This window comes from Leptonotus elevatus, chromosome 20, assembly GCF_054856555.1.
Source record: "Leptonotus elevatus isolate MCC_2025b chromosome 20, RoL_Lele_1.0, whole genome shotgun sequence".
Lineage (NCBI taxonomy): Eukaryota > Metazoa > Chordata > Actinopteri > Syngnathiformes > Syngnathidae > Leptonotus > Leptonotus elevatus.
Genome location: NC_141258.1, coordinates 10,252,225 through 10,268,439, shown reverse-complemented (window position 1 = coordinate 10,268,439; position 16,215 = coordinate 10,252,225). Strand labels below are relative to the sequence as shown.

Here is a 16,215-nt window from a genome sequence, read left to right as displayed (position 1 = left end):
GGTTCTTTAGTGTCCTCGTGGTGGACAATGACAGCAATTTGCAACTTTACAACCAAATTGGAAGCATGCAAATGTGAAAGCCGACTGATGTGTGCATGTTTGTTCTCCTTGCACAAATGTGGAACTAACAGCAGATTCAGATCACAAGCTGGTCAACTGATCCTCTAGAAATAGTTTGGGAATAGTTTGTGGACCTGCGATTTGACGGGCGAACAGTCCAGGGTGTCCCGCCTCTCACCCAAAGTCAGCTGCGATAGGCTCCTGCTCACCCACAACCCTAGTGAGGAATGTAAAAGGTGGATGGATGCGAACATAGGGACGCTCTAAAGTCAAATTAGGACGATCAGTACTGAAAATAGCCAGCACAAATCCCAGCTGACTTTAGGTTGTTATGTTGTGCTTTATGAGTCATGTAATTTTTAATGAGTCACTGTTTTGGAGAATGTCTCTGCAGTGAGCAGCATACAAAAATTCTCCATTTGTAACCCTGTGTCTAATTTTGCAATTTTCTTTGTTTTTATTTCTCTGTGTGTCTTATTTCCCATCTTTTGCTTTTTTTCTCCCCCGCGTGTGTTTCTATTTCCCCGCGTGTGTAACATATTCTTGTAAGCATGACTTATATATGAAATAAACCAAACATTTTGAAGAACACTAATTGAGCTAGCTATCTTTGCTGCGATCGACGCTTAAAGCTCCCTGACTGACTTTGTGTGTGCAACATTTAGCTTTGGGTCAAATAGAATCAGAATAGCTTTATTGTCACTGTACCACAGGGTGCAAACGAAATGAAACAGTCTAAACCCCATCCAAGGCACAAAGAGAGAAAAAAAGACGGGGGTGGGGGGTACAAAATGGGAGTCCGCCGGAAAGCCTTTTACAGCACCCCGTTTTCGAAGATAAAAGAAAAACAAGAAGCCTAACCCACTGAACTCCTGTAGGGGAAGCATAGTATGGGTTGAGGGGAGGGGAAAAAAACCTCAGCAAACAGGCATACATTTTTAGCGACACATGGACTAGTTAATAGAGGAAGACGTTAATAAATAGGGTTGTGTATATGCTGTAGCTTGTTATATAACATTTTGTAATACTTTTAATGCCATTTTGTGCCCCCTGAAATGACAGTGCTGGTCCAAAAGAGACACAAGGTGGTGGAATTAAGATTGTAGACTAGCAGCATCTTTATTAATGGAAGAGAATATGGAGTTTGCACCTTAAATTTTCTACAAGATTTTATAGTCCTGAGGGACTCTTTTTTTTTTGTCCATTTAAGAACCAACACTACAAGCAGAATGTCCAAAAACATGTCTCAGTTAGACAAATAATTCAGATTCAGAAGACAAACGGTACACACGCGCGTTGAAATACATTCAAGTCGGAGCAGTCAGGGTAAATCCACGATCCATGGGTCATGTGTTCCTCCGGAAAATGACGGGTACAACCCCTTTGCTTTCATCCCACGGTAGCCAACCTCCTCTGCCTCTCATTCTTTTCAAACATTTACATAATGTGCCATCTTCACTCACATGGTCACAAATCATGCTGTTTGTATTCTTCCAAAGTCCTCTTGGCCTTTTTCCAAATCAAACCAACATCTCCTCCTCATGATCAGCTATTCTTTTTCTTCGGCTTGCTTGCTTCTTCTCCACAAAGTCCTCAAGGCAGCACAGAAGTGAACCGGGCACAACCTTCGTCATTTAATCGTCTTTCTCCAAGTATCACCTTCTTCCATCTTCACATTCTTTATCAAGAGAAACTAAAAAGGCTTCTCCTGAATATTTCAGTAATAAACCAGTGGCCTCTTCTCATTTCAGAAGATTACCCCCTCTCGTTGAGATTAAACCAGTTTCTCCGTGATTACGGCTTTACTGTCTCTGGACTGCTCTGTATGCACGCCCGTTTCGTTATTAAGCATGCTGACAGAAATCCCTGCTTCATGCATCTCACATGTCACATACTGTAAGCACTTCAAGCTGTAAAAAGCATAAATACAGTCCGTACATATAGAAGCACAAAAGGCAACAGCTGCAATGTGATGTCGCACCGTCTTACTTTTAAGACGACCGTCGTGTTCGAATGTTTGACGCTGAAGATGATTAGCGCTCTCAAATCCTGGCGGTTTTCCTAAATCAGCTTTGGAACCAAAAATCCAAAGTGATCCTCTGCTAAGATTAATCACGCGCATACATCTTCATACCTTCGAGTATGTTCCTTCCTAAACCTGTATTCACTGTATTCACTGTATTCTTATATATGATATCTAAATACAGTATGACAATGTGATTTTGTTAATATATATATATATATATATATATATCGATCTGCAATACTGTATATGTTTGACAGGCTTGGGAACGGGATGCATGTGTCCGTGTGTAGCATGTTATGTAATGAAGGACAGAGTCACTTAAAGTATTTGACTGCTGACCCGATTTAAGTCGAATAGATAAACAATACTGCAGTACATACCGTATGCACGAGTGCGACCAACGGGATCACTTTAAGGCTCAAGGAAAACAAAAATGTCCAAATCTGGTAATTTGGTCTACAAATAAAAACAAAGTGAGTTACCATGAATGATCACAATTAGCTTCATTATTGGAGAAGTTGTGACAGTATCATGTGGCGTGAGCGTAAACAAATCCAAACCTGATTCGTGTGCGGTGCTATCGAACGTTGCTGCCATTGAGTGCATTGACAAGAGAGGAAGTGAGCGCACGTATTGGCAGAATCTGCTGTCTGGGTTCATCACACTTAGCGGCCCTCGTGGTCGCTCTCAATGTGGATGTTTGTCATTGGCTTGCAGTGGTTCAAAACCTGTTCACATCTCATGACATATATTAAGTGTAAAATTGTTTATCTTGGTCTCGTTTTTATATCACGACAAATCGAATAGGGGTGTGTAAACTTTTTTTCTTTTTTTTATTCCAACACTGTCGTCTCCCTGATGAGCTTTGTCTCCACTGCTGCTTCCATTTTTCCCACGACGACTTCTTCTAGTTTGAACACAGATGAAAGACACACTCCAGGCAAATCACGCTGAGCTCTAAATGGCTGACGTGTGAGGAAAACTAAAAAAACAAACAAAGATGAAATGACAAGTTTTGAGCAAGTTTCTGTCTGAATCTTTCCTACCTCCGGGTTGGGGCTGTCACTGTCTATCACCTCGTACCTGTCATCGCACAGCAAATGTGCAAACGCGTGCGCAGAAAAGTCGCACGTGAGCACCTTCCCCACAAGCGCAAGACTGCGTAACTCTTTACAATTCTGATCACATCTGCGCTGACAACTTCACATCAAATGTGTCCATTTCTCCATTCCTCTGTTTTAGTTCTGCTTCTGCCTCACTTGAGTCTCACCGGGCTCCCAAAACGCTTCAATGTGGGTCAGCATTTTATTTTTTCTGTTTAGCTCTCGACGCAAAGGAGGCTTTCACATCTAAATGATCTTCAGCTTTTTATATTTGAATCTTAAGGACTAGCATTTTATTTTTTAAGTTTATAAAAGGAAAAAAATGTTTTATTGTTAACACATTTGCTCCCAAAAAACATATAAATACATTCTATTTTAAATGTTCTAAGTGTCCCGAAGACGTATTTATACGTTTTATGTCTTTTTATGCTTTTAAGGCTTTGAACTGCAAAGAACGGTTGAGGAAATGGTAGTTATTACACAAACAGCCAGCAGGTGGCAGTAGAGCAAAAGAGATCAACCAGGGCCACGTTAAAAAAAAAAAAGCTCATTTACTCACGATGAAATGTAGCTATATTCTAATGCTAATTGCGGCAAAACTGAAACAGATAGAAATATACTTTTTTTTTCCTGTTGAAAGAAGAGACTCTAATCTTTCGTTTGGTGGGTTCCATGTTTTTATAGCAATAGAACACAATATTTTGTGGGCCTTAGAAAATCAGTCAAAATCTAGTAAAACAGCCGGGAGCAAAGGGGATTGCTTCAGTGAAAATGGCTGCGAGTGAATGAGTCAAGTTTGTATGAGTTACAAGCAGACACACTGCAAGTGCATCCATTTCATTGGTGCCCGTTACTTTCAATAGGTCAGTTGCTTGTAGATTAAATTGTTTGTTTTTTAAATTAAAAAAAGAGAGAAGGCCTTCCTCTGCCATGATGTCAAATATTTAACCGAGCATGTAAAGTAAGTGATTACAAATATACTGTTAAAGGGAGAAAAAGGAATAAACAAATGGAAACAAACGTGAACTGGAAGAGGCTGCTGTTCCATTACTTTTGCTCCCTTGAAAAGTGGGTCGGTCTAAACAAAAGATCCTGAGTTGTTGAACACATCTCGATCACAAAATAAAAGCTGGAATTCTGAACTTTTGTCTCATATTCATCTTTTGATCTGAAACCCAAATGTCTTCAGTATGCAACAAAAGCAAAATAATTGACTTTGCCGTTCCAATACTTTTGGAGGGGACTGCATATTGTCAACTTCACAGTCAGTCAATGCAGCATCAACCGCTACACATAAAAGATGACGCCCTAATGGATGCATAAAAAAAAGCTAGCCTGTCTCTATTTTTGCAATATACTTGCCTCTTGCCAGAAAGAAGCATGTTAGCGTTCTCTTCATCTCATCACTAAACAAAAAGCCTGCTGGTCGTGTTCTACTTGGGAAGTGTAAAATCACCATATGTGTCACCATTAATCCTGTTTGCTACGCAGTACAGTTCCATGTTGCATCTACACGCTCAATAGTAGCGTGCGCATGTCAGAATTTGGTAGCTCGGTTGCTATAGGGACGGAAAAGCGTCATAGTCTCAGTTCAAATGAGAATGGAAGTGAGGAAAGTACAGTAAGTGAAAAATGTTAATCAAGGGACTTTAGGATCGGATTAATCCACGATTCTTTAGATGTTGTGTGACAAATGTTACATAACGTGACGTGAGGCACTTGAAAAGGTGGCACTGACTGCTGACTACCATTTATAATGAGTTTGAATGTGATTGGACTAATTCTGCACAAATCCCGGTAATAAGGTGCATTATGAGGATATTGTCAGTTTAACAGTTGTATTTTACAGGAGAATTCTAGTCCCGTATCAAAGAGCGCTTTGAGAACGGTCTTAAAATATACATTCTAGTTGATGATTTTACATTATTTCCAAGATTTTACTCAACTAAATATCTGTTACAAGCTTTGAAGAAGAAAGTAGAAGCAGAAGTAGAAAAATGTGATTAATCACAATTAATTATGGAAATTTGTGCATTTGATTACGTTTTTTTTTTATTAATTGTTTGAGTGCTGTCAAAGTTAAAGTGTTAACTAATTAATTAATCAGAAAAGATTAGTGCATTAATCATGTATTGGCGCAGATGAACTTATTCACTGCCATTGACGGCTATTGACGTCAAAAATTCATTTGAACTATTTCTATTCATTCGTACATTTTTCCACTTCATTCAACAAGAGTATGAAAACCTAGAAAAAAAATATTGTACATTTAGAACAGATATAAAATGTATGATTAATCGTGAGTTAAATATTGAAGTTATAAGAAGTCGCCTGACGCCATTTAAACTTTTTTTTTTTTTTTATGAGCGTTAGGCGATTACATTTTAAAATTGTAATTAATTTTATGACTTTACAAGTTAACTCGCGATTAATCAAAAATTTTACATCTGTTCTAAATGTATACCAAAAAAATTCTAGGTTTTCATACTCTTGTTAACAAAAGTGTAAAAAAAAATATACTAATAGAAATAGTTAAAATTAATATTTGACGTCTATAATAGCAGTTAATGAGTTAATTGCAATATCAATTTTGACCACAGATGATCTTTTATCTTGACAGCGGATGGTTACATTAAACGTAGCACAGGTTGTGTTTGAGCAATAAACATAACTACATGCATTAAAGTAAAGCATTTAATAAATGGTATGGCATATAGAATATTTGATCATGTCAAAAAAATTGAGGTCATATTTTTTTTTTCATTTTAAAGTATGCAAGTTATTAACTAATTAGGAAAAAGAGGAGGATGAGCGTGTGCAGTGGATCATTGTTTGGGGAAGTCCTCATAACATTAAATGTTGAAAAAAATAACACATAAAAGGTGCTCTTTAAGTTTGGCGGGGGGAAAATGTTGATTAAAAAAAAGCCTTTTTTAATTAAGCGATTAATCGCGATTAATCAAAATTCAAAGATGTGATTAATCTGATTAAAAATTTAATCGTATATATATATATATATATATATATATATATATATACAGTACTGGTTTGTACAGGGATGTGTTTTATATCCAGAGTTTTGATGTACAACTTTAAGCTAAATAATTCATGGCTAAAATGATCCTTATTTTAGTCTTTATTTCATCGGTCAGTGAGATAAATCCCTTTAACCTTTGATGAAGAGACCGAATGACTACAGACGAGAACTAAAGTGACTGTGAAACGGAGATCCTTGCCAGGGTCACTTTGTGTTTTCACTGAAAGATGATCTCAAAGTGTGTTGTGTTTCTAGATAAACCGCATGCTGTCAAGTAAAATTTAGCCAAGATGCGCGTCTTAAATAGATGATTGAACTGACGGGGGCAAAAGAGGACCATCGCTGATCTATCTGTCAGTGTGACTTTAAAGTCAGAGATAGAAATATAAAGACACATGCGCGATAGAAGATTAAAAGTATATTTTGTTTGAAAGTCCTCTTTCCTGTGCAAAAACCGACGAGAGCTCACACAAAAGGCCCGATTTCTAATGCTGGAAGTTTGTTAAGCACTATATATGCACATCATAGCGATCAATAAAATCTCGCTGTATATTATTGGCTGTTACTAATCAGCATGTCTGTGCTCTGATCTGGCCGACATTATTGTTATTGATCGTCGCAGGACATTAATGAAGTCTCACATCCCTGTGGCGGATCGGGGGGGGGGGGGGGGCGTTTGATCCCGCACAGCTGTCAGACATGTTGTTACGTAACATTTGAAGGTTACGCATGGAATATCATATGTGAGCGCTTAATATTTGCAAAAATGGGCTTTTCTGGCCTCATTGCTGTAAAAAAAAAAAAAGACAAAGTGATTAATATCCACTGAATTTGGATTTAATTTGCAATACCGTAGGCTAGCTATTTGCAAGTCTTAATCTTCTAACCCGCCCATCGCGCTGCCATCTTTCCCTCTTTCAAAGGCATCCCCAGAAAGTACGCTGAGCCGATGCTCCATAAACACTGCATCGCTTGGGGACAGGTGCGCTTTTTGTTGAAGATTAAAAGTCCAAATCAGCAAGTTGTTTGAGCGGCGAGCCAATAGAGGCGCGCGTGGTGGCCCGAGGCTCCGCATGGCAATGAGTCAGACTATTGGAGGGGGGGGGGGGGGGGGGGCGTAGACTAACGGTATTCTTTAAAGAGAAGAAGAAGGGAAAATAGACAGACTGGGGCCAATTCCAGTTTGGGGAGAATAAGTAGAAGGGATTGTGCAGGATAAAGTGCTTTTGTCGCACCCAGGCAGATATTTTAAAATGGGGCTACTTTGCGTCAAAATTCAATAAAGTCTTTCATTCACACAAAAGGATTCACAGTAAGATGATTAACATCGGAATTGATTTGAGAGCTGCTCAGAACCATTCAAGTGGGGCATCATATCCATATGTGTGTGTGTATATATTTTTTTTTTTGGGGGGGGGGGGGGCTGCTCAAGCATCTTTATCATCTGACACAGAAACACCTCCATGTCAATAAACAAAGTCCCCGCATTTTGGCATCTGGGACAGCATTTTTCAATGACATCATCCCTACCACAGATAATCTGTCGAAGATCACAGCCGTGGCCGATGGGCTGCACTTTTCGACTTGAGTGTTAACAAGTTGCCGCTGGCAGTCACTGTCAGCTCGGGCGTACTCTAGGTGCGTGCGTGCGTGTGTGTGTGTGTGTGTGTGTGCTGCCACATGAGCTTCATTAGCACAACAGTGGCACTACTGTTTGAATTATTGATCAAGGGAATGAATAGCATCGATACAATTTGAAAACTGTTTGTGTGTGTGTGCGGGTTTATATCACATCATGGGGACCATTTTCTGGGTGTTTACTATCATTGTGGGGACCATGTGTCCTTGTGGGGACATTTTGGTGGTCCCCATGAGTCCAAATCTCTTTTTGAGGGTCAAAACTTGGTTTTAGAGTTTAGGTTTGAATTGGGTTATGGTTGAGGTTAGGGTAAGGAATGGGGGTTTTTGATGGTTGGGGTTAGGGGAAGGGGCTAGGAAATGCATTATGTCAATGAGATGTCCCCACTAGACATGTAAACCCAACTCGTGTGTGTGTGTGTGTGCGTGCGGAAAACTCCAGATCCAAAAGGAACATATTGCAGGAAACCTTGTCCATATGTTGTACAGCAAAACAAGCCGGCAGTCAAGTACGACTGGATTTCGGCCTTGAGCAAGGCAAAACACGAATGTTGGAAATGTGCCTCTTGTGACTTTTTTTCTCTATGAGAAAGAAAAAACTCAAGCATTGGAATGTAGCTCTGCAATATAACCACAGATTAAAGTAGCTCCGTTTTTCTCCAGGCCCTTACTGTGCCCCCCTTTCAGAATCACAGATTAGGCAAATTACTTTGCGTGTTTCAACATATACTTGCCCAATAAATCTGATTCTGATTATCGTCCTGACTCAAGATTGAAGAATAAATCTAGACGTGATTTTCTTGCCCCCCTTCCTCGCAGGATGCTGACTGACCTGCTGAAGCAACAGGGGGCAGAGGTCAGCCCAGTGGAGAACGCCGTGAGCACCTCGCCCAGCAGAGGGAGAGCCAACGGCGTCTCGTCCAGGATGCTGCGCAGCAGGAGCGGTGAGCTAAAAGGCAGCGCGTGGACGCACACAGGTTGACTGACACGTACAACAATTCACTTGGTAGCGATAACGATGTCCAAGATGGCTACTGGTGTGCTAATGTCAATGCCAAAATATCCTTGTTAAGTATTTATGATACTGATGCAAAGGTGTACCTATTAAAGTGACCACATTTGATGTAATAACTCAATCCAAAGGCTATAATAATAATATATTATTTGTCGAAAGTTGCCATTTTAGTGTCAGTTGTCCTCAAACTCAACCCATACAAGTTCGCTACCGTTCCTTAGATGCGTACAGCACACATGATTTGTTGGCATCATGGGATGTGTCAATCAATTTATTATTCAGTGCATGAAAGCCCCATGATATTTTTCTTCCTCTCGGCTATACAACACATGTGCTGCATATATTGACACACACACACACACATTGGCTCACACTTTCACACGCAAGTAGTGAGGGAGTCAAAGTCTGTCACTCTTGTTAGGCCCAGAGGCTTTTTTTTTTTTTTTTTTGGACTCTTTTTACCTTCCACACATGTCATCAGTCTTTCGATTTGATATTTCAATCAAGGTCACAGGATTAAGGTGACAGTGAAACTACAGATTCAGATTGGGAGATTATGCAAAGGATGATGAATATATCCCTGTAAAAGTGTTGATATTAAAAAATATTGTGAGAGTTAACAAGATAAGATAAGCATCATTTTATCTATTATAGTGGCATCAAAATCATCTAATTTTAAAACAATAGAAAATAATACATATATATTAGCGGTGTCAAAATGAGTGCATCAATTTTTATTTTATTTAAAGTTCCTTTAACGCCACGAATGTTTTTAACGCGCGATTAATGACCGCCCCTAACTTGGAAAGCCTGTACTGGGGGAATTCCAGTCGCAACGCAGCAGACACGTCCATGTCAAAATTGAGCAGAAATACATTCATTAATAATGCATAGATTTGTGGAGAGTGGGGTCAAGTTGTATTTTACCGTTTTAAAAATGTGCAGAATTTCACAAGTTGCTTCATGTTAAAGATTACATAGCTCTTAATATGAAAAGAAAAAACGCACGCAGCTATCACCAACGTTTTACAAATGCAATTATGCCATCTAGTGGCAGAAAAATTACCAACACAAGTCAATATCACACTCGTTTTTTACAGTACAGTGCATCTTTTGAATTCTAACTAAATGTTTTAAATTATTATGAAATTACTGTATCAATGGCTAAAAATGCAGCCACATTTCTATTAGTTTAACATTTTTCCCACTTTTATGTTAGCAAGAGTATGAAAATTTTAAAATATATATTTTACTGACCATTTTATAGCACATTTAGAACAGATATGAAATTTGCAATTAATCGTGAGTTAACTATTGAAATCGATTACGTAATTATGATTTAAAAAAAATGTATCGCCGTACACACACACATATATATATATATATATATATATATATATATATATATATATATATATATATATATACGTAATATAAATAATTAATAAACATGCCATTATTTACATAATATAATATACACTGTAAAAAACTAAAAGGGTCAACAAACTTCAATATTAATGATATTAAGTTGGGCAATTCAACAAAATATATTTTTTAGTTTAATTTAGTTTTGCTGTTGTGACTTGCCTTCGTCTCCTCATCGTTAATTCACTGCATCTCCACAATTGGTGACCCTGACGTGATCTGAACACGCAACATTCTGACCCTAACTTTAACTGATTTCCTCCCAAAAAACGTATAAATATGTTCTATTTTAAATGTTTGAAGTGTCCCAAAGATGTATCTATACGTCTTTTATGTTTTTTTATGCTAGAGCATACAGAAGGCTTTGATGCAGCCTTTGAACTGCAGAGAACGAGTGAAGCAATTGTAGTAATTACAAAAAAGGCCAGCAGGTGGCAGCAGAGTATAAGAGATCAACCAGGGCCATGTTGAAAATAAGCTTATTTCCCCACAGTTCTAAACAGACTTGCGAATTGCTATATTGTAATGCTAACTGCTGCAAAACGGAAACAGATAGAAATATACTTTTTTTCCTGATGAAAGAAGAGATTCTAATCTTTCATGTTTTTATAGCAATAGAACACAATATTCTGTGGGCCTTGCAAAATCTGTCAAAATCCAGTAAAATGGCCGGGAGTGAAGAAAGTTTCTTCAGTGAAAATGGCTGGAAGTGAATGGTTAAGGATCACCACAAAGTTGTGTTGTTGTTTTTTTACAGTGTAGCGACTGGATTCATTCTAAACTGAAATCTTGTGTCAAAAATGCTGCAGTTGAAGCAAACCTCACTTTGAGTATGACATTTTAAGTCATCTTTTTCCAGACAGTTGTGGATGTTGGACATTATTTCATCCATTTTAATGTGATCATGTCACGCATGAACTTAAAACAGACTAAATGTGATTATTTTGGGGGTCGAAAAAAAGGACGCGACGCAGTCAAAGTGATGAGGCCAGCGAAAGCACATGCTTGTTGCGATGTTTTGCACGTGCAACATCGCGGGACGACAACACACACTTTCTAATTACTATGTTAATGTAAGCAGGCTAGACCCCTTTAGGCAGCATGTGCTATTTTGTGCACAAACAACATGCATACAACCCACATGAATGAAGGACATTGCCAGTGTAGTGATTGATGAAAATGCATGTGTCGTCTTGTGTTTGTTTATTTTACCCAAGTATATATGTATTTTTTTATTTTTTTATTTTTTTTAAGTTAGCTTGAAACTAGTTTCTGTGTATGTAAATTGAGCAATACAACTAAGTGGAACATTGAATAGATTGCACGGGCTCTTAACAACTGACCAGTATTGGTTTTTCCAGGCGGGGGGGGGGGGGGGGGGGTCATGCTAATTAGTGATCACACACACACACACACACACACATATGCAGACTAATTGAGCATGTTTAAACTGACGAGAGGCAAGCGGTAAAAGGTCTGTCTGCGGCTAACATCAGAAAGCTTTTCAAGCCAAATAAAGTTTTGGAAGTTTCCGTGAGCTATCAGAGGCTTAGTGATGTTCACTGAGGATAGGAAGCAAAAAAAAAAAATGTGGTCCAATATTCTCCAGCAAATATGACTCATTGCAGAAAGAAAGCTGGAAGCACGAGAAGAAGAGGAGAAAAAAAAAAAGCTGACCTATTTAACGAACACGACTGCAGGAGCAACGTGACAGCAGAACAACAGATCATCAATACACACTTTTCACCTTGAATTGAACTTTGACCCCTGGCAGTTGAGAGCAGTTGCTCTTTGGCCAATCATTTAAGCGCACTCTGAACTCTCAGGCAAAGTGACGACATGGAAAAGGACTTCTATGAAACATGCCGTGCTTAACGTTTTGCGCACGTCACATACACACAAGCACATTTATATTTCATCCAGACAAAGACCTCTCTGCGTTTTGCTTTTCCCCGTGGCACTTAAAACTCTTTTATGTCTCATTGTGCACACACACACACACACACACACACATTATTAAGAAACATGTGCTGGCCTTCGCCTTTCTTTCACGGTCATGAGCACTCACAATGGCACATGAGTGGGAGAGTGCAAACTGCGGGCTGTTGTGAAGAATTCAATGTGCCGCATATGCGGGTCCAACATGGTTATTGCTGCCGTGTTCCTCGAGAACTGCAAAGCTACAGAGTTAAATAACACTCTTCTGTTTTTCTTTTTCTTTTTTTTCTTTTTTACTTACGCCAGGGACCACCAACCTTTTTGAAGCTGAGAGCTACTTCTTGGCTACCGATTAGTGTGAAGGAAACAAAGAAATGCCAAATGCATCACTTTATTTGTTTATTTATTTTTTCAAGTGATCACTTATGCACAAAAGCGTGTTGCATTCACTTGAAAAAAAAATCTCTGTTTTTTATTGTTTGCAATAGTGTTCCCTCGTTTTCCGTTGGGGCTCGGTTCCAAAAAATACCCGCAATAAAAAGTTAGTTAGCTTTGTGATTTACATATTTATAAATGTTTTAAGGCTCTAAAACATCAAGGCATTTACGTTTTCTCACATTTCTCTCTTGTTTAAATATTCTCAATGTTCAAACCGTAATACATTTTACAATATTATGAATTAATGTATATTATTATAAATTTTACAAAATAGGTACATTACTGTAAAAAAAAAAAAAGCATGCAAAATTGCACTACAAAAAATCTGCGATTAAGCGAGGCCACAAAAAGTGAACTGCGTTATAGCGTGAGAACACTATTTTGTTCTTTTGGGGGGGTCTAGTGCTTTGTTTTTGTTTTCAATGGGTTTTTTTTGTTTATGTTTTTCATGTTATTATTATTTTTAATGGATTTTTCCCCCGTTTTTCCGATTTTTTTATCCGTTTTGGGGATATATTTTTTTCACAAAAAAATTTTGATTTTTCCGTTTTTCTGAATATTTAAAAAAAAAAGTTTCGTTTTTTTAATATTAATATATATTTTTTTGTATGACAGAAAAGAAAATTATTCCAAAACAGGGAAGAAACTTTATATACATACATATACATATATATATATATATATATACATACATATATATAATTCCAAAAAATAGGGCAAAAAATACTTTATGAAACCTGAAAAAAATCTGGAAAAAATAGTCCATAATAAAAAGAATTAGATATCTAAAAAAAAAGACCCAAAAAATGTATTACTCAGAAAAACAAGACTTTATATTTTTTTCAAGTGAGTGTATAAAAATGTTTTGTTGTTTTTTTAATATATATATTTTTATATGACAAAAGAAAAGTATTCCCAAAACAATGATTTCATTAAACAAAAACAAAAAAAGAGATATTGAAACTAAATAAATAAATAACCAAAAATAGGGCATTTTATGAAACCTGAAAAAATAAATAATGCTCCATAGATATTGAAAAAACAAAGCCCCCCAAAAAAATTACTCAGAAAAACAAGACTTTTTTCTTTTTGTCAAGTGCTTCAGTACTTGTACAACATTTCTAGAAAATCACAATATACTGGTTAGCTATTTTTGGAACAAGCCCACGGGCTACTCATGCGGTCCTTGGGGGCTCTGGTGCCTACGGGCACTACATTGGTGACGCTGACTTACGTGCAAACTTGCTAGGTAACATCCTTCAGTGTTCGCGAGTGTTTGCGAGGTTAGCGGATATTGATTGATTGATTGATTGATTTTGCTCACAAAGACGTTCGCCAACCGTTTTAATGGTTGCTGACAGTTTTCCTTACACCATATAAACCATTAAAACTATTTGCTACGCAATTAGCTATCTAGCAAAACTAAACCTTACGCTGCATGGAGATGAGGAATACAAGAGCATGGGGCACACCTTAATTACTCGCTGCTCGCATTTGTCACTGGCAGATCAATTATTATTACATCACTTATTAATAAGTGTTCCTGCCCTCTTTGTTCTGCATTTAAAAGCTCCCAGTGCCAGACTTCTTTTAATGGAGAAATTAATATGCACAAACGAAGGGCCTTAAAATCCACAACCCTTAACTAGAATGTACAAATTCCCTCAGTTAGGGTTTTATGTACTGGCTTGCAAAATCATTCCTTAACACACACATTCCGACATTTCTGCTACTTTTCTACTCACTCACAAAATTACTGATGAATATCCTGATTATTTTTTCTGTGTTGGCTCACATACATCCATCATGCTGTTATTTAAAACCCCGTGTGCGTGTCGGTAAAATCATGAATCGAAAGTGTTAAAATGTTACAGTCAAGACTCCTCTCCACCTCTCTGGCATCCACGTTAATCTCTCATTTATTTCACCAGAACATCCTGCCTTCCTCCGCCCCCCCTTCTCCGCTTTCATCATCCTAACCGCAAGTGACGCTCACTCTCTCTTTCCAGTGTGTGACAAGAGATTAGTATTCCAAAGTTTCGCCGTGTATTGCATTTTACCGACAGTCATTGAAGTGATGAGATGATTTGTCTTTGATGCGGCGCCCAAGTACAAATAGACTTGACTCGTGCGTGGGAAACCCAGACCGAGGCGCACACAAACACACAATGCTTATTCTATTAAATGAAACATCTGCGACCCCAACAGGCACTGGCAAACATTTTACGGGTTAAAGACATTGCCGGCGTTAGAAAATGCCACTGATTTGGTTTCACTCTCCCCAAATCGAGCTGAAAAAGCTGCCGTGTGGTGCGTGTGTGTGCGCGGCGTACATCCCCGAGGCTGACATTAAGTGCGTTGGCTGCCTGCATCAGTGGACTTCATTAATGCTAATAACCACGGCTTTACTCTCCAAGCTAGTTTGGTCTATTGTTTATTAACCTCGGTTCATTTGGCATGGGAATGACAGGCTGTCAGGGTTGGGGCTGTCCTAAAACATAATTCATTTGCGTCCACAGTGCTCGTTACGAGTAGCGTGAATCTGGAAAGCTAGTAGGCTAAGCTAGCTAGCTAGCTAGCGAGTATTATGAGTCGTAACTGTTCTAAGATTTAAAAACCAGTGGCAATGTTTGTTCCAGAAACTGAACACAACCACCCAGCCTGAATAAACTTACATTTGATACTAAATCAAAAAAGTGTCAAATGTTTCAATCTTAGTGAAGAAGTGTCAGAAGGAGGTGGTGAGAACAATGAGCTGATTTGAAAGCTGACAAGCAGACAAATGGTGGGAAGAGCAGCAGACAGGTGACAGGTGGATTAGGAAGTGGGCGAGAAACAGGCGACAAATGTGAACAAAATCCGCTACAGGAAGATACAGGGATTATCTAGGACATTTGTTCCAGATGTGTCCATGACATATACAGTATAATCCACAATTGTTATAATGGTCCCATACTGTGCTGTGCTATATAGCATTGCTCCACTTTTATTATTATTTGACTTGACACTTATGTCGCCAGGGGAAATAAATACAAACAGAACATTGTCAAAACCAAAAGCAAGCACATATAAACTACGCTAACAAATCTATTTGCATCAATTTAGTCTGATAAAGCCGACATTAGTCTGTAAAGGTAATTGTGGATAAATGTAGTAATTGTGATTTTCTATGGAAGCATGGAACTGCAAATGCTGAGTAATGACTTCAATAGTTAACTCACAATTAATCGCAACTGTTATATCTGTTCAAAATTAACAATAAAATGTACAATGACATTTTTTTATACTCTTGTTAACATAAAAGTTTTAAAAAATTTAACGTTATAGAAATATGGCTGCATTTTTTAGTCATTGATACAGAATTTTTTTATTGTACATTTAGAACAGATACAAAATTTGTGATTAATCGTGAGTTAACTAGTGAAGTCATGCAATTAATAATCTCTTTTTTTCAAAGCGCGTCAGGCGGTTAAAATTTTGAATTGTAATTAATCGCATGACTTCGATAGTAAACTCACGATTTATCACCAATTTT

The 16,215-nt window shown here is 38.0% G+C and overlaps 1 protein-coding gene across 3 annotated transcripts in view; it reads left to right on the top strand.

The window, feature by feature from the left end:
- shisa8b (shisa family member 8b) overlaps nt 1-16,215 on the top strand; it is a 36,154-nt gene that overhangs the window by 14,808 nt on the left and 5,131 nt on the right. For all 3 annotated transcript variants that reach the window (XM_086063640.1, XM_086063641.1, XM_086063639.1), the window contains one exon: nt 8,684-8,808. In XM_086063640.1, coding sequence (XP_085919766.1) covers nt 8,684-8,808 — 125 coding nt within the window. The remainder of the gene's footprint in view (nt 1-8,683; nt 8,809-16,215) is intronic.